The 23,995-nt window shown below is 37.3% G+C and overlaps 1 protein-coding gene across 2 annotated transcripts in view; it reads left to right on the top strand.

Moving 5' to 3' along the window:
- LOC143035252 (uncharacterized) overlaps positions 1 to 11,914 on the top strand; it is a 42,527-nt gene extending 30,613 nt beyond the window's left edge. For both annotated transcript variants that reach the window (XM_076202060.1, XM_076202061.1), the window contains 3 exons: positions 1,809 to 2,006; positions 2,118 to 5,311; positions 8,209 to 11,914. In XM_076202060.1, coding sequence (XP_076058175.1) covers positions 1,809 to 2,006; positions 2,118 to 5,311; positions 8,209 to 11,830 — 7,014 coding nt within the window. In that variant the 3' untranslated portion in view covers positions 11,831 to 11,914. The remainder of the gene's footprint in view (positions 1 to 1,808; positions 2,007 to 2,117; positions 5,312 to 8,208) is intronic.
- The last annotated feature ends 12,081 nt before the right edge of the window (positions 11,915 to 23,995 follow it).

Consider the following 23,995-nt stretch of genomic DNA (forward strand, 5'->3'; position numbering starts at 1 on the left):
ATGCAAAAATAGAAAAGATGAGGAGAAATCCCTTCAGACTGCATCAATTCATAGTCCATTCTCAACTATTTTCCAATCATACCTATCTCTTGCCTTCTCCTTACCTTGCTCAACAGACACTCCCCATTTATTCAAGAACCCCTTCACTCCATCCATCCATCCATCTATTTCATTTTCAGTCTTCCTCTCAATTCCATCTATTTCTGCTTTTCACACTTTATACTATTCTTTCCTAACTCATTCTTTCCATGCATCCATACCATCCCATTATTCTTGCATCTGTGCTATATATCAGCTCCCTGCTCTCCACCTTGTCTCTTCATGTCTTACTTTGTCCATCCACATAGCTCTCACCATACTTCTCAAACACTTCATCTCAAACGTATGGAACAAATTGAACAGTGAAACAGTTAATGCCAGAACTATACACGAATTCAAAAGCAAACTGGATGTGGGGAGATACAAAAATGAGTCAAAACGAGCATAGCTCTAGTCCCGTAAAATACAACTAGTTAAATACATTTGAATTTCTCCTTTCTGTCTCCCTTAAATTACAAGTTTCTGTCCATACAATGTTATGAGCACAGTCACCTCTTCATAAACCCTGATCTGTCCATGACTGGAATATGCATCAGTGGTATGGTCCCCACACAGAATGAAGGACATAAGCAAGATCAAGAGAATACAAAGGGCAGCAACCAAACTGGTCCCCAGCCTGGCAGATAAACCATACGAGGAAAGACTAAAAGCACTGGGTCTACCAACTTTGAAAGATCAAAAAGAAAAATGTGATATGATTATAGTTTTCAATTCATTTAAGGGGATAGATTACAGTGACAGAAGAGATCTCTTGATTAAGGATAAGAAGGCTTTAAGAAGCCATGGGAACAAATAAAGGAAGGCTACATGTCTAAAGGATATAAAGAAATACAGTTTTCCATACAGTTCACTGTGCCATATGACAGGGGCGAGTGATACACGAGCAAGTACGTGTGTCTGGCACCAACTGCCTAGTTGTATTGCAGGGTGAGCTGGCAAGGTATGCTCCTTGCCTGACTGCCCATCATATCCTAAAGTAATATTATTGGAAAGATGTTAAGAAGTACAATTTTCCACATGAAGTGTAGGCTTATGGAACAAAGTGGATGCAAGTATAATTCAAAGCAACACCATGAAAGAATTTGAGGCAATTTGATTACTGGAGGCAAAGAGATGGGACCTCATAAGCACTGCTCCAACTCTGCACTACAACTACATAAAAACAAACTATCATTCGCCATCCTGATCAACCCCCATTGAAAGGAGATATCCTTGAGTGAGTCGTGAATCTCTGATGCTTGGAGTGAGAGCAAGGAAACAGTAGGACAATGGGGTGAGTGAAACTGTGAAGGCTCATGGTCAGGATGTTTAATAAGTGAAAATGTGTGTGGGTGACTGAGGGAAAGTGACTGAAAGTACCTGTTCCATGAAGGCTGTGTAAAGGATTAATTGGTAGAGTAGTGTTGACCTACTGTTGGGGAATAATGTACAATTTTCTTATTTTTTAAGTAGGAATGGGGGGGAAAGAGATTTATGTAGTAATGTGACTGACAAGAGTGAGAATATCTCTCTCTCTCTCTCTCTCTCTCTCTCTCTCTCTCTCTCTCTCTCTCTCTCTCTCTCTCCATGTCAAGCTACCTCACTTTGTAGAAAGAGTATAGATTAAGGGAAAAATAACTTAAGTGTGTTCTCAACTATGGAAAGAATATACTCCAATAAACTTGTTTTCAGCTGTAAGGCCAAGCACCACATTGCTGTCTTTTTTATAGGTTAATGTGGATTCATGTGATAGCAGTGGAAAAACCCCACTCCATTATGCTGCTGCACAAGGCCAGACTGAAGCTGTGCTCTTCCTTTTGGGCAGCAAAGCAAATGCTCATATTCAGGACAAGGCTGGAGTAACACCTCTTCTTTGTGCAGTAGAGAAAGGACAGATTAGTGTTGTCCAGATGTTTCTACAAAGAAAGGTATGTCTTATATTTATAGTGTTCAGATATATATATATAATTGAAATGTGTATATTGGATTGTCTTTTGAGAAGTCCCCTTCACACATGATGATTACTGTCATGCTTCTAGGTTGATTACCGGATATCAGACAACCAAGGCAATGGTGTTCTCCATGTTGCTGCTAACACTGCTGCCAATGAACTTCTTGACCTCCTCCTTGATTGTGGTTGTGACACTGATGAAATCAATAAAATGGGACGAACTCCCCTCCATGTGGCTGCCATGGAAGGACAGGAGGAAGCACTGGAGTCATTGCTGCGATGTGGAGCAAGTGTTAATGCGGCAGACAGAGAGGGAGTGACACCATTGATGATGTGTGCAAAGTTTGGAAATCCCTCGATGGTTGAACTCTTACTTGAACAGGGAGCTGACCATTCCTTGCAAGATTCAAGCACATGGACAGCTGCTGATTATGCAAGGTTTACTAATCATAACTCTCTATTTGAAAGACTTTTGTCTTTGCAAACAGGAAGTGAAGGGCTCTCTGCTACTGGACTTGCCGATGTTGGTACTGATGAAACTAGTAGTCACGATGAAGAATTTGAGGAACCAAAGAAGAGTAAGGAAAGTGGAGATAATAGCAGTTCCTGGAGTGATGACAGTGATCTGGGCTGTGTCAAACCCAAATCAAAGTTTAACATCTCGAAATTTTTGCCATCATCAGATGAGTCTACAGACATGAAGGTTGCTGGTACTTCTGGGTGGGAGGGAAGTAGTTCATCCAAAGGAGAGACAGGACCTCCAAAACCACCTCGTCTGCACAGCAGTGCCTCCAGTATATCCATCCCTGAGAATGTTACTCAGGAAGAGGAAGAGATAATGAAACCGAAAAGCTCATATAAAGATATCTCTCATGAGGATGATTTGGATCCTTGGAACAGTTCTTCATCTGAAGAAAAGGATTCTAAGCCAAGGTTTTCCAAATTGACTGGTGAACTGCAGTTATCAGGAAAGGGAGATGATCCAAATAGGATATTTGGAGACAATGACATGCCAGAAAAAATTGATAGGTTTGAAGCTGAAAAGCCAAGTATTGTGAAAAATAATTCATCCTTTGATGTTGATATGGGAAATATAAAATACCATTCCTCTGAAGAAGAAGATGTATCATTTGGAGATGATGAAAGTGAAATTCTTCCTGATGTTCACACACCCAAAAAAATTGTAGTAAATCAAGAAGAATCTCAGGAGTTAAACCAAGTTGGGGGTCATTATGAATCTCAAGTAGAATTTGAAGAGGAGAAAGCTTCATTATCGTTACAAGAACCAAGCTCTAAAGAGAATGTGCAAGGTCATTCTTCACCACAAAGTATCACAAGTCATAAAAAAAAGGCCTCAATTGCTCAGCCAGAAATATCTGGGACTGACAAGGAGTCATTTTCTTTAGATTCAGACGATTCCAAATCTTCAAAAAAGGCTTCTGCCAGGCAGAGTCATCAACATAAGAACTCATTGACCTTTGATTCTAATTCTGAAGATGAAATAGATCATCTGCCACAAAAACAGTGGAGAAAAAGATCTGTTTCTTCCCTTGGAAGTCCTGACAAACTCTTTGGTAGGAAAAAAGAAATTGAAACTGGAGGCAGTAATCCTGACTTATCCAGGTCATTCCCTACTCATACAACCTATGAGGACAGTACTAATTTGCCTCGTATTACTAGCACTGGAGCAATACCCAAAGTTAAAAGTGGACAAAGTGCCAATAGAGATCACAAAATTCTTAATGAGCAGCATTCAAATACTAGTGTTGACAGTTTTGACAAAGTTAATATGAATGTTGAATCAAAGTCAAGTTCACTCTCAACAGTTGTTGGCACTTTAGGGAGGGAAGGCACAATGCAAGAAAGAGAAGAAGTATGGGAAGTAAATGCAAGTATAAGCCCAAGACATAATTCTGGGGACAGTGAGGAAGAGCAGGAAGGTGATGATAGCAAAGTTAAACAGATAGATGAGGTAGATTTGAACCGTCAAGATAGCACAACCATTGAACAATATAACACATACCACCAAGACACAGTGGAGGGAATGAGTGGAGGAACAACTCCTGTAAAGAGGACAAGGAAAATGACTTTTTCAGAAATGCGAGCTACAGAAGTCAAAGTTGATGTCAAATCTATTAGGGATAAGTTGTCCAGTTCCATTGAGGCATCATTATCACCCAGACTGAGTTTATCTCTCTCACCACGCTCTGTGGTAGAAACTGAAAGGAGTGTCAAAACAAAAAGCATGGTCAAAGAGAAGTCAGTTGATAAGGAATCGGTTAATGCTGGGAAACCTTTACGTAAAGTTTCTCTAGTAGAAGCAAATGAAGTTACTCAAGTACCAAATATGGGAGCTACTACAATGTTGACAAAAGAAGCATCTCCATCACCCAGACTGAGTTTATCTCTCTCACCACGCTCTGTGGTAGAAACTGAAAGGAGTGTCAAAACAAAAAGCATGGTCAAAGAGAAGTCAGTTGATAAGGAATCGGTTAATGCTGGGAAACCTTTACGTAAAGTTTCTCTAGTAGAAGCAAATGAAGTTACTCAAGTACCAAATATGGGAGCTACTACAATGTTGACAAAAGAAGCATCTCCACCGAGATTTACCAGTACACCAAGAGTAGCAGAACCCAAGAACAATTTGTCAAGTTGCATACCTGGTGTTGGAAGTATTGTTTTCAGTGATGAGGATCTATCCAGCCAAGATAATAAACATATACCCATAAGTTTTCTAGATGAAAGTGATGATGTCTTTTCTGTAGCATCTACAGAAACAGAAGAAAGTACTCACATCTATTCTGGTATCAAAGATTCTCTTCATGTTCCGCTTGCATCCTTACCAGATGATCTTGACGTGTCACAGCTACAGGAGATTGTCAGAGAGCTTCGCTTGAAAGTTGAAAAAGAGTTAGGAAGAAGAGTTGCCTTAGAAACCAAAATATCTCAAATGTCCCAAACTGAAAAGCACATCCGAACACATGTGGAACAACTGGAAAACCAGGAACAAAAAAGGCTGCAAGAGATCAGTAACCTAACGTCACGAATTAAACAGTGTGAGTATCAATCATCCAAGGCACAAGATGAAGCTAAGCTACATAAACAAAACCACCAAGATAACCTGTTGGAGTTGAAGAAGTTAGAAGAGGTGTATGATGGAATGAAAATACATTCACAGCAGCAAGAACAAGTCATCAATTCACTTATGGCTCAGCTGCAGACTAAAGAGAAGGTCAACAAAGGCCTACATGAAAAACTACAACACCTTTCAAATGAGAACAAGTAAGTATTGTGTATTATAGTTTACAATATAAAATATTAACATGTAGTTCAATATTTGTGTGCTTTGATCATACAGTACAAATATTTTTATATAATTATTTCCAGCCTTTAAAAATAGTCTAGTTAATTTGAAATAAGAAAATAGTTAAAGAAAAAGAAAATGAATTATCAGTATTTATGTTATCAGCCTGGGGACCAACAATTGTTACCAGCTTTTGGTGATCCTGCAAGATGGATTCAAGGAGAAATATCCCTTTGCCACTCTTTAGATATAAAGTTTTCCCTACCTATTATGAATCCCATTTCAAAGTCTTGCAACCTTGTCCACCTCATCTTCTGTTTAAAAAGAGGGCAGCCAAATCTCAAAGCTGGATTAGGAAATTGACTGAAGAAAACCAAGTGCTGTCTCACCATCTACCAATGGTGCCCTCGGATTCAACTCTTGTCTGGGAGTTGATGCCAAGAGTGATACAGCAAGTGAGACTGACCATATATTCAGTCACTGTCAAACATTTCTCCTGATAACATCTTCATTCTTCCAACTAACAACCAAAAGCCCCCTGGTAATGCTGCATAACAGTAGGGGCAAGAGATAATTATCTGTGGAAGCTCTTAGTCACAATTCACATGACTGACTAAGCACCTCTATTCAGGATCAGCTCTGCTCACACCTCATGGCATCCCCAAGCTTTGCCACAAGAAACAGACTCCAAGCATCTCAAAATATTGGCTCTTTCCTACATACATATGCCATACATATACCAAAGGCTTTTTCCCCCTTACAAGGGAAGTACCCAAAACACAAAGGCATAAAAACCACACCCACCCATTCCATCCCCAACATACTCCACTCTCCTCCACCCTCTTCCCTCCCTCTTATCTTGGCACTTCCTGGATGATGGGTCATCCCTGCATCTTGCCCACTGCCCTGAGTCAGAAGCAGTGTCAATAGACACAGCACATCCACAGCAAGGCCACTTCATTAAATTGGCCAGAGACCGTAGAGCTTGGGGGCAAATTGTTGTAGCAGCCAAAGGCCTCAATAGGCCTATAGTGCCAAGAGAGTGAGCGAGTTATTGGATGATGCTTGTGAGATCTTGATTGAACCTCCTAGAATCCATGTTGGTTTGAGTAGGAGGGTAAATTAGTTAGTGTATGTTAATGATGATTTCTGGGGTGTAGCTTCTGTTTTGATATTTCTAAGCCATTGTTCTATTTTGTCTAAGCTTGGGTGTTCTTCGTTACTATTTTCTAGTTGTTATGTTGTGCTATTATTGTCAGGTCATCTGTTTTGGCATTATTTTCTGGATCTGTTAGGATTTTTTTCTTCTTCTTCTTCCTCTTTTGTGAAGAGTATTGCTCTGTAGGTGATTCCATTGTACAGCTTCCCACACAGTGATAGATATATAGAACAAATTGGATGAAAAAAGTGTGTGCAAGCACAATACAACAATTTAAGAACAAACTTGATCTTGTGAGATACAAAAACAGGTCACCACAAGCATAGCTCCCCTTCCCATGTAATACAACTAGGTAAATACTTGGTATTTTCCACATCTACCATTTGAAATGTTGTCAAGGAGGAAGATTGTCGCTTCTGCCAATACACCAACCAAGAAAGAGAGGAAAGCTATTGATTTGGAGCTGAAAATTAAGATTATTAAGCAGTTTGAAGGAAGTAAAAAAAAAAGTTACCATAGCAGGAGACCTGCAGCTCTCTCACTCCACCATTTCCACCATCCTGAAAGACAAGGAGCACATATGGGAAGCTGTAAAAGGATCAGCACCAATGAAGTCAGTGATAGTCACCAAATAATGACAAGGGCCCATTAGTGAAATAAAGAAATTACTGGTGCTATGAATTGAAGACCAAGTTCAGAAGTGCATGCCCCTAAGCCTTATAGCCTTACAGACAAAGGCTAGAAGTGTGTTTCAAACCTCGCAGGACTAAGGAGGTGAGGACCACACTAGCACTTTTCAAGCAAGTACAGGATGGTTTATTTACAGGGAAGAATAGGGTTTCACTTTCTTTCATAATGTGCAGCCCACAGGACCATGGCTTGACTGGCAATTTGCTAGACAGGTGTTGGGCATCAAGGAGAGCAACTGGTGGCTTGGAGTGTGGAAAGAGGTGGCTGCTGATCTAGATATCCATGCATCAGTCAACTGGGAGAGGCAGAGAGGTTCCAAGGCAGTGACTTCTGCTTCAGGGAGGTGGCAAGAGAGAGACTGTTACTGAGAGAGGTGATGTTCTTCATTGGGTTCCAAGGCAGTCATTACTTCCACTGAGTTCAGCTCTTATATACCAGCAAGCAAGGTTTGAGGTGGCCTGGCCAGCCCCTGTCCTGCATGCTGATTAGCTGCAGCTGTCAATGCTCCGAGTCTTAATTCATAGTCACTACTTTTGGGTACACAGCCTATCTTGTCCTATCCTAGCTCGCATTGTGCATGCCAATTGGCTGAGAGCGAGCTGCCATGAACCACCATGCGTTTAGCAGAGGACAACTGCCTAACTTATAATGTGTTCAAATATTTGCACTTTACTATATGCATTGCAGTTTATATATTATTTACATTAGCTTAATCATGTATGATCTTGAGCATGTATTTGATCAAAAAGCTGCAGTAATACAATAGAATTGATGTATGATGGATAATCCTAATATTTTTACCCATTTATTACAAAGACTGACTTAAAACCAAGTCAAATTATGACTGGTCAGTCAGAATTTAACCTGGTCATAAGTCGGTTGTTTTGCATTACTCTGCATTCTGTTCCAGCAAAGAAATTTGTTAGCCATTTCTTTCTGTTGTTGTACATGCAAAATACATACAATTTTCTTTTTATAATTTTTTACTTATTTCCCAGAACTAATCAATTTGTTCTTATTCTTTAGGTATATATCCATGAAAGGAACTCAAACAGATGACCTGGTTGAACCAAAGAAGATGGTATATGCAGAAGTACAGGTAAATGAGATGAACAATGTACCTGTTGTAAGCACTGGTGTTCAAACAGATGAAATAAAAGGCAATTTAGTAACCAGTGGCAAGTCCTTACCTAAGGAAACTGAAGATTTAGTAGTTAGTGCAGCAGCTCAAATAGAGGATAAAAGTTGTAGTATGGAATCAGAGCACACATTAGCACAAACAGAAGTAGATCTTATAAGCAGAAATGAGTCAGTTCAGCAATGTTCTAGTCATATAAACAATATTACTGAAGAAAGTGAAACAGAGAAGTTAAAAGAAAGTGATACAGCTCATCCTCAGGTTTCAGTTACAGATAGATTATCAGAATTAACTTACAGTAGTAAATGCATTCAAACTGATGAAACTGAAAGACCAAAAATGGAGTGTAGGTCAACAGAATATGATATCAAGACACAATATTCTTCTGTAGCCACCCAGAATGAGTTTACACAAAATTCCACTCCTACGCAAACTGAGACAACCCTCCTTAATAGTGAAGTACACTTAAAGAAGCTTAAACAGACTGTGGCTATACTTTGTTGCCCCAGTTGTAAAGTAACAGCCACTCAAACAGAGCCACATATCATCACAAATGAAGAAAACATGAGACCCAGTGACTGTAGGGAAGAGAAATTATCTTTTGATGATATATCTTGTATCAAAACTATGTTGAATGATTATCAAAACGAAATAAAGATGTTACTTAGTGATTGGGAGCATCATATGGAAAAGTCTGATAGGGAAGAATGGCTCAGCAAGGAAATAAGTGTGCAAATGTTGAACCTCAAAGATAACTTAGACTCTCATTTATCCGATATTTCTTCTTCACAGCACGATCTTGCTATAAAGAAAGTGAATAGTGAAATCACAGACATGAAGAATGAATTTATGGATGAGTTAAGGAAACTAAAGACTGAAATTAATAGTTCTTCATCCACTGAAGTTGTTAGTCATATTGAAGATTTAATGCATAGAGATCTGATGAAAATTCAAAAAGAAGTGAGTAATATTAGCCATAAACAAGAGTCAGTTATCATACCAAAACTTGAACAAAGTGAACAGAGTCATAAGAATCAGTATTTGTCAATAGATGCTCAGAAAAAAATAGAGGAAAGCTTGGAATTACAAAACAAAATAGTGGATCAGGTAAATGGGAGTCTAGGTAAACAGTTGGAGGAAACTTTAACTTTTGTTAAGGATTTCTTTTCCAAAACAGATGAGAATGTTTTTGGGAAGCCAGTAAAGGATATGATGGTGACACTGAAGAATCTGGAAGATATGATTGAAAATGGGTTCAAAGAAGCCAGTAAAACCAATGAGTTTGATTGGGACCAGAAAGTGAAAGATTTGACGGGTACTCTCACAAATAAGATTGACAGTCTTCCCTCACAAATTTGTAGGCCTGATGAAAATGGTTCTGTGCTTGCTGATGTTATGAACCAGTTTATTCAAGATATAAAAGAAAGCAACTGGCAGATATCTCAGCTGCTCAAAGCAAGAGACTCAAGTATGACAGTTGAAGTTAATGAGGCAATGGAAGAGAATTTTCAGATTGTGCAGGATCAGATTATAAAGCTTCAGCAGAACCTTGTACACAAAATAAATGAAGTAGCACATCAGGGTCACTTACTTGATGATGAAAGGCTTCAGAATCACTATCAACAAGTTCATGAAGTGAGTAATCAACTTTCCAAATTCCAGAATAATTTGATCAAGATTCAGACATCACTTGACACAATGAATAGCCTTCCTGGAACTAACACTGTAGATGAATCACTTTTGGCTGTGGTAAGGTCTTCTAATGAACAAGTTGTGACATCACTTCAACATCAAAGCAGTAGTGTAGTGCAGCTGCTAGAGACACTACAAAGAGAGGTAAAAAATCTTTCTCTGAATTTCGAGAGAAAGCAGGACTCGGGAGAGGTTCATTCTCTGCATGCAGTCATTACAGAAAAGGAAAGGGAAATGAAGTGCCTTGCTGCAGATAAAGAGAAACTTCAAGAAAAGATTGTTTCTTTGAATATGAAACACCATGAAATAAGGTTGGAAGAACAAGAAGGTAGAACTAAAATTAAATTGTTAGAAGAAAGGGTTCACTCTCTGGAATCTAGTTTGAGAGATAATGAGCAAAGGCTCCAGGTTGAAGTTATGAAAGCTTCCAACCTTACTGGGCAGCTGACAACTCTTCACAATGAACATTCCCAAATCACTGCAGAAAAAGAAAAGATATCCATTAAACTAGCATTAGAATTACAAAGAACCCGGTGGTTAGAGGAACAATATGAGGAACTTAGATATACAAAAATTAATGTAGAAAGTAAGTTACACAAACAACAATTGCACCAGAACTTGTCAATGCAGAATACATCACCCACAGGAAAGGACATAACATCTCTTGAGGATGGCTCCACATCACTAAAAGCAGATATTCAGAGGCTTGAGTGTCAGAAGGAAGATCTTAAGAATCAGTTACACCAAAAAGAGCAAGAAAATAAAAAAATGGAGATGAAACTGCATGAATTTGAAGCAAGTTTGTCCTTAGAGAGGAGACTTAAGGAAGAAGTAGAAAAAGAATTAGGTAAGATAAAAGATGATCTTGCAAAGAACAGAAATTATGTTGTGGAAAAGTTTGAACTTGAATCTTCTCTTCATGAAATGAAAGAACATAACAAAGAATTACAGTTGGAGATAGAAGCTAGAAATAATCTTATTGGCCACCTTCAAAAGAAATTAGAAATGTTTCAGAATGAAAAGGTAAAAACTCAGGAAGAAATGTTAAACTTGAAAGAGTGCAAATACAGCTTTGACTTGCTTTCTCAGGAGTGCAGTCTAGGAAAAGCCTTGCAAGAAAAAACTGAAAAGGAATTAAAGGATTTGAGACTGAAAGTAGCTCATGAGTATATCCCTAAAAGTTGCATAAGCCAAGTAGAAAAGGAGATGGAAAGTAGATACCAATTAGATTTCAATACTAAAGTTCTTGAACTCCATCACCAAATGGAAGAAAATAAAAAAAGACAAAACCTTGCATCTATGGTATCAGAATCTCAGGAACAGGGCCTGAAGAACAACATTGCCAAACTCTCTCAAGAAAATATTAGATTAAAGAATAAATTAGCTGTTCAGGAAGAGGAGCAGGACACATGGAAACTCAGACATGACAAATTGATGGAAATTTACCTTAAGGAAATTGAGAACAGTAGAAAAGAACATAGAACCCATAGTTCTAGGAAATCTTCAGCACTTGATACCAAAGTAGACTTCAAGGAAATAAGTCAACAGCTCAGCCAACCTTTTATGGTCTCTTCTTTTCTGGGTGAGGTTATTCCTCAGGATTTAAGCTTCAGTCAGTCTTCTGTATCTACTATTAACAATTACACCCATACTTATTCTAATGCTCTTGATGAAACTATTAAGAAACACTTGTTTGATCTGAATGGAAAGCCACAGTCTAAGGAACCTGAAGCAAGAGAAACCAAGAGAAATGGAACAAACCTACATGAATCCTGTAGCGAGTATGTTAATTTAATGCAAAAGAAGTATGGGTTGTAAATTATTGTAATGACACTGTTTCTGTAAAATATATATAATCTAAAAATCATACTGTACAGAATAAATTAAAATATATATTTGTTACCTTAGTTTTCTTTTGCAGCAGATCCGCACACACCCAGGAATCTGACCAGGGCCACTGCTTTAGCCTATAAATCACTCAGTGAAGAGATGTTGTGGTGCTGTCCAAAGTGAGTATAGGACAGTAGTAAAATGTACTTTATGTCCTCTGTGTGGTGTTTGCAGTACTTAAAGTCTGTTGTCAGACCAGTTCTGTGTTAGTGCTGTTTCAGTATGAGGTACATACATATACCAAAGGCTTTTTCCCCCTTACACGGGGGGTAGCCAAAAAGAAAAAGGCATAGAAACCACTCCCACCCATTCCATTTCCTATATATTCCACTCCCCTCCACCCTCCTCCCTCCCTCTTATATTGGCTCCTCATGGATGACAAGTCATCCCTGCATCCTGTCCACTGCCCCGGGTCAAAACCAGTGTCGCAAGACACAACACATCCACAGCAAGGCCGCTTCATAAATTCGGCGACCCCCCCCCCCTCATGCAGAAAAGGAGAAGATGGGGAGAAATCCCTTCGGGCTGCATCAAATTTTTTCTCATACATACTAACTCACCCCCAATCTCCCACCCACTCCCCCTTATGCATCACAGCATCATCCATACACAACCCTTCTCCATTCACCCCTATCTTCTGTCCTCTCCCATCCTTCCTCCACAGACATTCCTCTCTTTTGTAATGCCCCTTTCACCCCATCCATCCATCTCATTCTAGGATGCCCCCTCATATTCACTCCTTCCACCTCTGCCTTCCACACTTTTTTTACTAATCTTTCTTCACTCATTCTTTCCATGTGTCCAAACCATCCCAATACTCTTTCATGAATCCTATCTCCCAGCTCCCTTTCCACCCCTGTTCTCCTCCTCACCTCCTCATTTCTCACTCTATCTAGCCTAGTAACACCTATCATACTTCTCAGACATTTCATCTCAAACGCATTCAAACTCCTTCTCTCTTCCTCTCTTATGCTCCATGTTTCTGCCCCATACAGTGCTGTTGGCACAATCACTCCTTCATATAACCTCCTCTAGCATCCATTCCCAAATGTCTATTTCTCATTACACTTTTTAATCCACCAAGGCATTTACTCACTTCTCTCAATCTACATTCTACCTCCACCCCCATTCCTCCCTTTCCTGCCACATTCGCACCCAAATATCTAAAACTATCCACTTCCTCCAGTCTTTCACCCTTTATGCTCACTTCCAGCCTGCTGTCACTCTCTCCCCTTGTACATCTCATCACCTTACTTTTGCCCACATTTATCTTCAGCTTCCTTCTTTCACACACCTCAAACTCTGTCACTAACTTCCTCAATCCCTCCTCTGATCCTGCTACAAGCACAGTGTCATCAGCAAACAACAACTGGCTCACCTCCCACTTTTCTCCATTTTCTTTAACCATCTCCAACCCCTGACCCACTACCCTTGCATTCACCTCTCGCACCACCCCATCCATGTAAAGATTGAACAGCCAGGGTGACATAACGCATCCCTGACGAAGTCCCACCTTTACCTCAGACCATTCACTCTCTCCATTTCTAATCCTAACACAAGCTCTACTACTCTCGTAAAAAATCTTGACTGCTCTTAACAGCTTTCCTCCTATCCAATATATCTGCAGTACCTTTCACAGTGCCTTCCTGTCTACCCTGTCATAAGCCTTTTCCAAATCCATAAAAGCTCAAAAAACATCCTTACCTTTTCCTATAGCTTTCTCACATATCTGTCTTATCACAAAAATCTGATCTACACAACCCCTACCCCTAAACCCACACTGTTCCTCACCAATTACTCCCTCTGTTTCTCTCCTAATCCTCTCAATCAAGACCCTCCCATAAGCCTTCCCAACTACACTCAACAAGCTGATCCCTCTGAAATTACTACACTCACACTTGTCCCCCTTTCCCTTGTAAAGCAGAACTATACAGGCACTCCTCCAGTCCTCCAGCACTCTACCCTCTCTTAAACAAGCATTAAATAACCTCACCAACCAGTTTAGTCATATGTTACAATTTCTACTGCTGTCCTGGACTGAATGATGATATATACAGCCTTTCTGCCACTCTTCCTCCCCCCCCCCACGGGAACCACCTTGTATTTACCCCCTGGCTGAGCGGGTTAGGGCGTTGTTACTTGCGGCGAAGGTTGAGGTAAGGGTGGTTCGAATCCTGCCACCAGCAAAGTTGGACCAAGGGCATGGGTCATTAAATTCCACGCTACAAAGCCCTCTGTGAGGGGCACTGTCCTAGCCTCCCGATAGGGGGAAATGTGTGACGTTAAACCATATCGAATCAAATCGTATTTTACGGGAAGAGAGCTATGCTCATAGTGACCCACTTTTGTATCTTTCAGCATCCAGTTTCATCTTAAATTCTTGTATAGTTTTTGCACTTACTCTTTTCTCATTCAGTTTGTTCCAGATATCTATCACTGTGTGTGTAAACTATACTTTTTTCAGATCTCTTATGTAACTATCCTTTTTAAGTTTATTTTCATGACCTTGTTTTTCTTCTATCCCACTTTTGTAAATCATCTCTATGAAGGACTTCCATCCCTTTCATAATTCTGTAGATAGTTAGTAGCTCTCCTCTTTCTCTTCTTTTTTCCAGGGCTGGTAGTTTGAGTTTGTCCAATCTTTGTTCACATGTCAATTTGGAGAGTGTTGGTGCCATCTTTGTCATTGCTCTTTGAATTCTTCATAATTTCTTTATGTTCTTTTTAGTACTAGGTGTCCATAGTGTCGCAGCATACTCCAATCTTGGTCTTATCAATGTAACTAACATTTTCTTTACCATTTCTTCAGCCATGTAGTCAAAGGCCACTTTCATTGATCTTAATAAATTGAAAGTTTCTTCAACTATTTTGTTATGTTTGTCTGGTGACATGTCATTGCTGTTAGTTACTCGTAGGTCCCTTTCCAAATTGACTTTTTTAACTTCCTTTATACTAATTTTATATTGTCCCCATATTCTATTTTTGCTTTTTCCAAATTCCATTATACTACATTTCTTGATGTTGAAATTCACTTCACAATTTTGACTCCATTCCCAGACTTTGTCCAGGTTTTTTTGTAGTGGTTTACAATCTTCCTCTGTACTTATTCTCTTTAGTAGTTTTGTATCATCTGCAAACAAGTTCATATAACATTCCACACCTTCATCCATGTCATTTATATATATATGGCAAACATTATTGGAGCCAATACAGAATGTTGTGGGACTCCACTTATCATTTCTTCCCAGTTTGAGTTCTTGTCTCTGAGTACCACCCTCATTTTTGTCCCGTTCAAGAAATCTTTCATCCATTCCAATAACTTTCCTTGTACTCCACTTATTGTTTCAATTTTTCTTAATAGCTTTATATGTGGTACTTTGTCAAATGCTTTTTTGTAAATCTAAGAAGGCACAATCTGACCATCCGTCCCTTTCTTGTATTATTTCTGTCAGCCTCGAGTAAAAGCATATAAAGTTTGTGGCACATGATCTTCCACCCAAATTGTTTTGGATTTAGTATAATGTTCTCCTCTAAATGTTTAATCAATTTACTTTTGATAACTTTTTCGCATATTTTTGCTATTCTACTTATAAGGGAGACCAGTCATTAGTTGATTGAATTTTCTTTGTCCCCTCCTTTGTATATTGGTACAATATTTGCATTTTTCCAATCTCATGGTACCTTTCCTTCTTTGAGTGAAAAATCAATTATCTTGTGTATTTTGTCCATTAGTTCATCTATACATTCTTTCAATATCCAATTTGTAATTCCATCGGGCCTGTGTAACTTTCTGACATCAAGGTTTTTTATTTGGTCCCTTGTTTCTTTCTGTGTCACTGTTATTTCTTTCATTGGGGGGAGGGGGATCTTTCTGTCTGTCCTTCCTCCAGATTTTGTGAACTTTCAATTGTGAATACAGATTTAAAATGTTTTATCATAATTTCAGCCATCTCTACATCATCTATATATTCATTGTTTCCTTCACACAGTTTCACTATTTTGTGTTTGTCTTTTAGTTTGTCACCTACATAGAATAGTTTAGGTTGGTCCTTGCATTTTTCTATTATGTCTTTTTCATAGTTTCTTTTTTCTTCCCTGCATATTTTTACATATTTGTTTCTTAGATTGCTGTATATTTGCCATTTGGTCATTTTTTTCCATCTTTTCCAGGCTCTGTCTATCTTTAGCCTCACTACACTTTTTGTTATACCAACACTTTATGCAGACCTATTTTTTTATTCTTTGGTATGTATTTATATGTTCCTTCCTTGTAATTTTCTTTTAATATGTTCCATTTCTCTTCCATCTTTGTTTCTTCATTTAAAAAAAAATTCCAGTTAACATTCTGAAATATTTTTCTATTTTTTTTTTTTTTTTTTTTTTAATCTGTTTTGTTGTGCATTAGTCTTCCTTTTCTATATTTCTCATTTCTTCTTGAATCAATTTCTTCTTTTAGTTCAAACTCTATTAGGACGTGGTCACTCTTCGTAGTTGGTGTCTTATATTTCATTTTATCCACGATTTCAGGCTCTGATGTAAATATTAAATCTAGTCTAGACGGTTCTTCATTGTTTCTATATATGGTTGTTTCCTTCACCCATTGAGTCAATGTATATTCAATGGTCATATCCAGTAGAATATTTCCCCAAAGTTCCTCTCCACCTTTTACTGTCATTTCTTCCCAACATACCGGTATTTCTTTTGAGTTAAAATCACCCATAATTACTATGTTTCCTCCTTTCAATAAATCAATTAATGCAATCTTTGTGTCTTCCAGTACTTTGGAATAATCACTATCTGTCCAAGCATGTGTTCTTAGGGGCACATATACTACTATAAATTTTCTACTTTTCATATTTCTGTTATCAACTTTAATCATAAAGTTCAGAATAAGTGTTTTTATCTTGTAAATGATCAATTACTTTGTTATCATAATCATTTTTATCCATAATAACCAAATTATAACATTTGATTGAAAATAGTTATTGGAACAAACATTTTAATCCTGACTGTGTTTTGAACTTGTCATCCAAAGTTTTGGACAATAATACTTTATGTGCTTTAGGTTATGGGTTATCTTTTGCTTACAGTAAAAAGATAAATCCTGTTGATATTGGGGTGTCTCTTTTTAAATTTGAAAAACATTTGAGTGAAAATAGTGGTTTAATTAGGGGTTTAATTTATGGTGCTATGCTTAATTGTAAAGATAGCACATTCCCTAGAAGATTTGTTAAAGCCATGTTAACTTTAAAGAAAGACACATCTCTACGCATAACTAAGGCTGATAAAAGCAACACCTTGGTTATTATGGATAAAAGTGATTATGATAACAAAGTAATTGATCATTTACAAGATAAAAACACTTATTCTGAACTTAACAAAGATCCTAGTGACACAGTTAATAAGAATTTCCATAAAGAATTAAGAACTTTACTTAAAGGCAGAGAAGATTTGATTAAATATTTCTCTACACAAAATCCTTCAACACCTTATTTGTATGGGCTTATTGAAACTCACAAGCCAAATCATCCCATTAGGCCCATCATCAGTTCTGTAGGCTCTGTAAGCTATAAGCTTTCTAAGTGGCTTGTGACAAAGCTTTCTCCATTTGTAGGCACTATTTCTAACTCATTTATTCAAAATAGTGAAGACTTGATTCAAAAGGTTAAATCTCTTAACATTAATTATCCTTACAATTTAGTTAGTTTCGATGTTACTGGGCTCTTTACACATGTCCCAATTAAAGATGTTTTAACCTTTCTCACAAATATTCCAGGTAACAGTATTGATGATATCCCTTGTAATTTTTTTTTTATAAAATTAATAAGTCTGTGTAAATAATTTTTCTTTTGTCTTTGAGTGGAAATATTACACACAGACCTTCAGGATGGCTATGGGAAATCCTCTTTCACCTGTTTTAGCTAACATCTACACAGAATATTTTGAAAAATATTTATTACCAACTATTAAAGATGAAAAAGTTATTTGGTTCAGATATGTAGATGATGTTTTGTGTTTCTGGCCTAATAACATATCTAATGATGATTTCCTTATTAATCTAGATTCACTGATACCCTCCATTAACTTCACTCTTGAGATAGAAAATAACAACACTTTCCCTTTTTTAGATGTTGAAATAACTAGACAATGGTTCTCTGAAAACAAGTCCATAGAAAACCTACCAATATTCTTTCCTATGTTCATTTTTTATTCCAATCACCACATCACTGTAAAAGGTCAGTTTTTATTTCCATGTACTTGAGAGCTTACAGGATTTCAGATCCTGAATTTATTGATGATGAAATTAGAACTATCCGGAATATTGGGGAAAAGTTAAAATATCCCACTCATATTCTCAGTGTCACAATATCGCCAAGAAACGCTTTCACAAAACTTGCAATCAAGAACAAGGAAACCATAAACAACTTAATACACTTGTTCTTACTTTTCATGAAAATTTTCTTAGTGTTGTAAACCTACTCAAAAAATTGGATATCAAAGTAGCTTTTAAATATGACCACACCATTAAGAAAACTTTAATTAAGAATAGCCCTCCTAACAACAACGGTGTGGTCTATAAAATTCCTTACCAAGATTGTAACAGATTTTATATTGGACAAACTGGGAAAAACTTGGAAACAAGGATTTCCCAACATAAATATAATGTGAGATCTGCCCAGGAAAATATTGCGTTATTTCAACACAAAGCATTATACAACCATCATATTGATTGGTCTAAGGCAACAATTTTAACCAAATGAAAAAGCCTACACGAAAGAAACATAATAGAATCCTGCTACATCAGGCACGTTTGATAAAAATATAAACCTAAGCTATGGTCATCTTAAACGTGATAAAATGGTAACCCAAATGGTCACCAAGATCTTTGCGCCAGATTGAGCCCCTCCTCACATTGTATTGTCTCCCTCTCCCCACTCCCCCCTATGGCTGCCACCTGATACTTACATTTAAACACAACTCTGTATCTCTGTCATTTAGTCTGAAGATGTAATATACAAAAGTACTTACTGTCTACAAGTTTCCCTTCTCCTGTGGTTATTTTGCGTTTTTGTATCACGGTGATTACTTGCGCATATACATAAATATATATATATATATTATATATATATATATATATATATATATATATATACATATATATATATATATATATATATATATATATATATATATATATTGCATGCGTTGTTAAAGTCAACCAGGCACGGATCCAGGATTTTTTTTTTTTTTTGGGGGGGGGGGGCGAACCGATAACCAATACTTGAATCACGCCGATATTTTAACCCCAAGAATAAAAGTTGACACCTTCAAATTCTACAAGCAGATACAAACAGAAAAACCTACGCGGCTGCCTTCACAAATGAATCAAATGTTTGATGAAAACAACATACCCCATCACATACAAGTACTGACTAATTATGAACGTGTATCATACTCGGGGCGTTGGGGGGGGGGGCGGTTAGGTCAACAGCTGTATATGGAGGATCTACATCCTACGATTCGTACAGGAAAAAGGAATTGGGTTCAGATGGAGTATTTATAAGCGTACGTGACATGACATCGTTGCACTGACGGAATTGTATGGATGTGGTCTAACGACGCGCACATCGTAGGCACACATCCGAACTGCGCACCTCGGTCATGTTACAATTCCACTGGACCACCTCTTGTCGTCCTCTTGTCTTTCCATCATATCACAACTTATATTTGAGTGTCTGCTCTCTTTTAGGTCTTTATATCGCCTACTTCCATGCATTTTTTAATCATATTCAAGGACTACAATCATGCCTTTGGTGGTGCCGCGCTAATTTTTAGAAATGAAAATCTGTCGTATAATTTCAATATTACAAAAACAACCATTCTTTTCGTACATATATATATATATATATATATATATATATATATATATATAGATAGATATAGATATATATATATATTTATATATATATATATAATGTAATATTGGTATAAAATCTAAGTATGCCATCATGAATTGTGGATTCAGATGGACAAATGAGATTCAAATACTGTACACACAATCCATCCCACCAGTGATTCAACAATGAATGTAATATCTATCCCTAATATATATATATATATATATATATATATATATATACATATATATATATATATATATATATATATATATATATATATATATATATAATAATATATCACTTTGACAAAATGTGATATATTAACGAAGAAGTCTGAATAAAAAGGAAACTTTAGAAGAATGTGTAACTTATATATTTCGGCTAATAGCAGCCCTCTTCAGGAAAGGGAAACTTTAGAAGAATGTGTAACTTCTATATTTCGGCTAATAGCTATAGCCCTCTTCAGGAAAGGTACTTTACTGAAGAAGGCTATAGCTATTAGCTGAAATATAGAAGTAATGATTTCTTCTAAGTTTACTTTATTCCGACTGTGGGTTCTTCGTGACTATATATATATATATATATATATATATATATATATATATATATATATATATATATATATATAATATATGTATATGATATATATATATATATACATACATATATATACATATATATATATATAATATCATATATAAATATATAATATACATATATATATAAATATATATACATATATATACATATATATATATATATATATATATATATATATATATATATATATATATATATATATATATATATATTAATATTAAAGTAAAGCTACATAGGAAACTACAACACAATCCCAAGAATATAGTAGTAATCGATAATAATTTTACCTCTAATTACTCGGGTGGATCAGGGAAACCTCAGTTGTTGATTTATGTAGTTTTCTGCACGCGTTAATTAATGTCCATCGTCATATATTGGTCATACATTGGTCCTCTTGTTCTTGATGCATTCCTTTTATTCACAAGGGTAGGAATAAAAAATTACTTGCTGATGTAATCCTGCATATTTCTTTTTCTAATTAATTTTATTTTTAGTTCTACTTAGCTTGTTTGGTTATTATTGTATCTTTTGATATGCAAGATCTTATTTTTAGTTCTACTTGGCTTGTTTGGTTATTATTGTATCTTTTGATATGCAAGATCTTATTTTTGTCTACATTTTTACGAGTATATCGTCCTACTCGCAGTTTGCTGATAGAGCGATTACACATTTCATAGACTTTCAATGTTATCTACCATCATATCAAAGTCATCTGCGTAAGTTAGATTATCAAATTTTTATATTGTTCTAATCCTACCTCACTATTCATCATCACACGGGCAACCTTTTCCGTTGTTATATTACGGGATTATCACACTGGGACATTTTTCCTTCAACCACCCACGTCCAGAACTTTTTTTCCGCCGTAAAATCACTATGGCAAACTATTTTGTTTTCTCAACAAAAATACATGGAATATAATTTGATTTGCTGGAGGAAGTTAGTTTTCCTCCAGCATATATCAGATTCCTTATTCCCAGAAGCCGCGGGCTGAATGCCTGCTCCAGCAGTCGAAGAAGAAATAGCCTAATGTGATAACGCTTACAGTCCCCCTTTCTTTAATCAAAACTTTCAAAACACATTTTACCTGTAACAGGTACACGAGTTCGATTCCCGTAACCCATTGCGGGCTATGTCGATTTGGTTCCCGACCGTCCTGCTCTACTGGCAGTTTGTTAGGCGGGGAGGGGACCTAACATCGGCTTAAAAAGAAAAACAGCTGCTTGCCACAACTGACAGGGTTCTGCTCTACCAGGGGTTTTTCACTTCCCTCTGCGTGGGAATATAATATTTTTTTCTTTCTATAAGCCAATCGATCAATACATGAACGAACAAATAGATAGATAAAGATAGAAAAAAAAATAATAAAACTAAATAGAACAGAAATAAAACATAACAAAAGTGAAAGAGGTGTCGTCGTCACAGTCACCACCCCCAAGAGTCTTTCCTCTCAAGAGGCTGCATGTTCCCACGCCCTGACAGCCACCCAAACCCCCCAACCCAACCCCCCGCCCCCACGCTCGAGTGGAGGGCCACGGAGCATGAAGAGCACCTCGCCCCCCAAAAGAACCTCGAGGGTGACCTTGAGGACAGTGGGAAGTCTTTCGAGGTCTCCCTCTCTCCCCCATCCCTTCCCCTCCCCGCCCTCTTCTCCATAATGTGTTGTATAGAATGGGGTGAGGTGTTACATCCTGGACAGTATCTGGCGATGCAGTCATCCTGCCTCTTTTGGCCACTTAGAAGGGTTGGGTGGTGGCCACTTAGAAGCGCTGGGTGGTGGCCACATAGCAGTCTGGCCAAGTGGACTCTGGTCCTCTCGGGGGAAGAGAGGATTCAGAGGGATGGATATCAGGGGGTCGGGCATCCCGCAATGTGTTGTCTTTCAGTTTGTTGATGGAGCAATGAACGATATGATTATGGATATACTCCTGGAGGCTGGTGGCTATGGAGGAAGAGTATCTGTGTATGATAGAGGTACTTGGGTGTTTTTTTTTTTTTTTATCTTACGTGTGTCGGTCTTCTGCAGTGTAGTATAGTGGGTGAGCTGTTTGTTGAGGCTGCGGCAAGTGCTTGTGTCCCTCTCAGGTCAAGTTGTCGGATAGTTGTTGTTATAGGATATAGTTCACCAGCGCTTTTATCCTTCACCTTGGTCTTTGGATCACGTGTTGGACTCGTGATCGACAGCTATTTCCCTCCCGGAAGAGAGCTCAGAGCTCGTACGACCGATCTATGGGTAATGCTGTGACCTTACACGCACACACACACCCAACTCCCCGCCCACGAGAGTTGGAGTAACGACTCGAAGCACAGCGATACTGAAATAATATCAGCCCTGGGCAGGATTCGAACCAGGTACCGCCGGAACCTCCGTACTGAAAGTCTGAGACTCTACCAACCGCGCCACCGAGTGCATTCTTACACTGCTGTCCTGTGTGTGGTTATTACTGAAAGTTTATATTCTATATTCTATTTATCTATTTATTTATTTTATCTATTTATTCTAACCCAAATATTCACTGCATTCAACTCAAGGGATGGTGGTTTTAACTCTACCGCTGATACCACGTGTAATCCTTTTAAGTTTTCTTTTTCTTTGATGGGTTCACTTACTGAGACCAACTATAAGGAGGGGGGGTTAAAATTCCACCTCTATTTAGTCCCGTGTAATACTGGGCGAAATAGAATTAAACTTATATTTCATCCGAATTTTATTTGTACCCTTATTATTTTATTTTCATTTAAATAACCAAGTAAAGATAACAATTGATAAACAAGGAATTTAGGAACACTTTTCACTATTTTGATACAAGATATCTACTATATACAATAATTCTCCTGAGAATCCGGTATGAGAAACTCACTACATAATAATACTTGGATAACTTTGTGGTAGCAATGTTTCGAGGAAATACGGCACTTGGAATTAAAGAAGATTTTTATTGAATAAGGGGATAAATGAGCGAATCAAGTAAATCACGTAAGCGAACCAAGAACATGAGCTACTACGCGTGCATGACTTTCCTGCCGGTCTTGAAACAAGGAAATTCTAATTACGCTAATGTGTGTGTGTGCATATATATATATATATATATATATATATATATACATATATATATATTATATACACACACACACACACATATATATATATATAATATATATATATATATATATATTTCTGTTGCCTCCTATTTCGGTAAATGATTTTTTTCTTTAATGTGAAATATTGTGTATAAAATTCCATGTAGTGGTTGTGAACATTTTTACTTTGGAAAAACACACAGAAGGTAGAAGAAAACTTAACCAGACAGAAAAGGAAAGTACCTGAAGCAATATATATATATATATATATATATATATATATATATATATATATATATATATATATATATATATATATATATATATATATATATATAATTCCGACTGTCGTCCCCGGATTCGAACCTGGGCTCGTGAATTCACGAAGCCCAGGTTCGAATCCGGGGACGACAGTCGGAACTATTTGATCGACATCACCGTCACTGGTGGTTCTATTCAGATATACATATATAAATATATGAATATATATATATATATATATATATATATA

This window comes from Oratosquilla oratoria, chromosome 18 (genome assembly GCF_046742065.1).
Source record: "Oratosquilla oratoria isolate Oo_2021 chromosome 18, ASM4674206v1, whole genome shotgun sequence".
Classification (NCBI taxonomy): Eukaryota; Metazoa; Arthropoda; class Malacostraca; order Stomatopoda; family Squillidae; genus Oratosquilla; species Oratosquilla oratoria.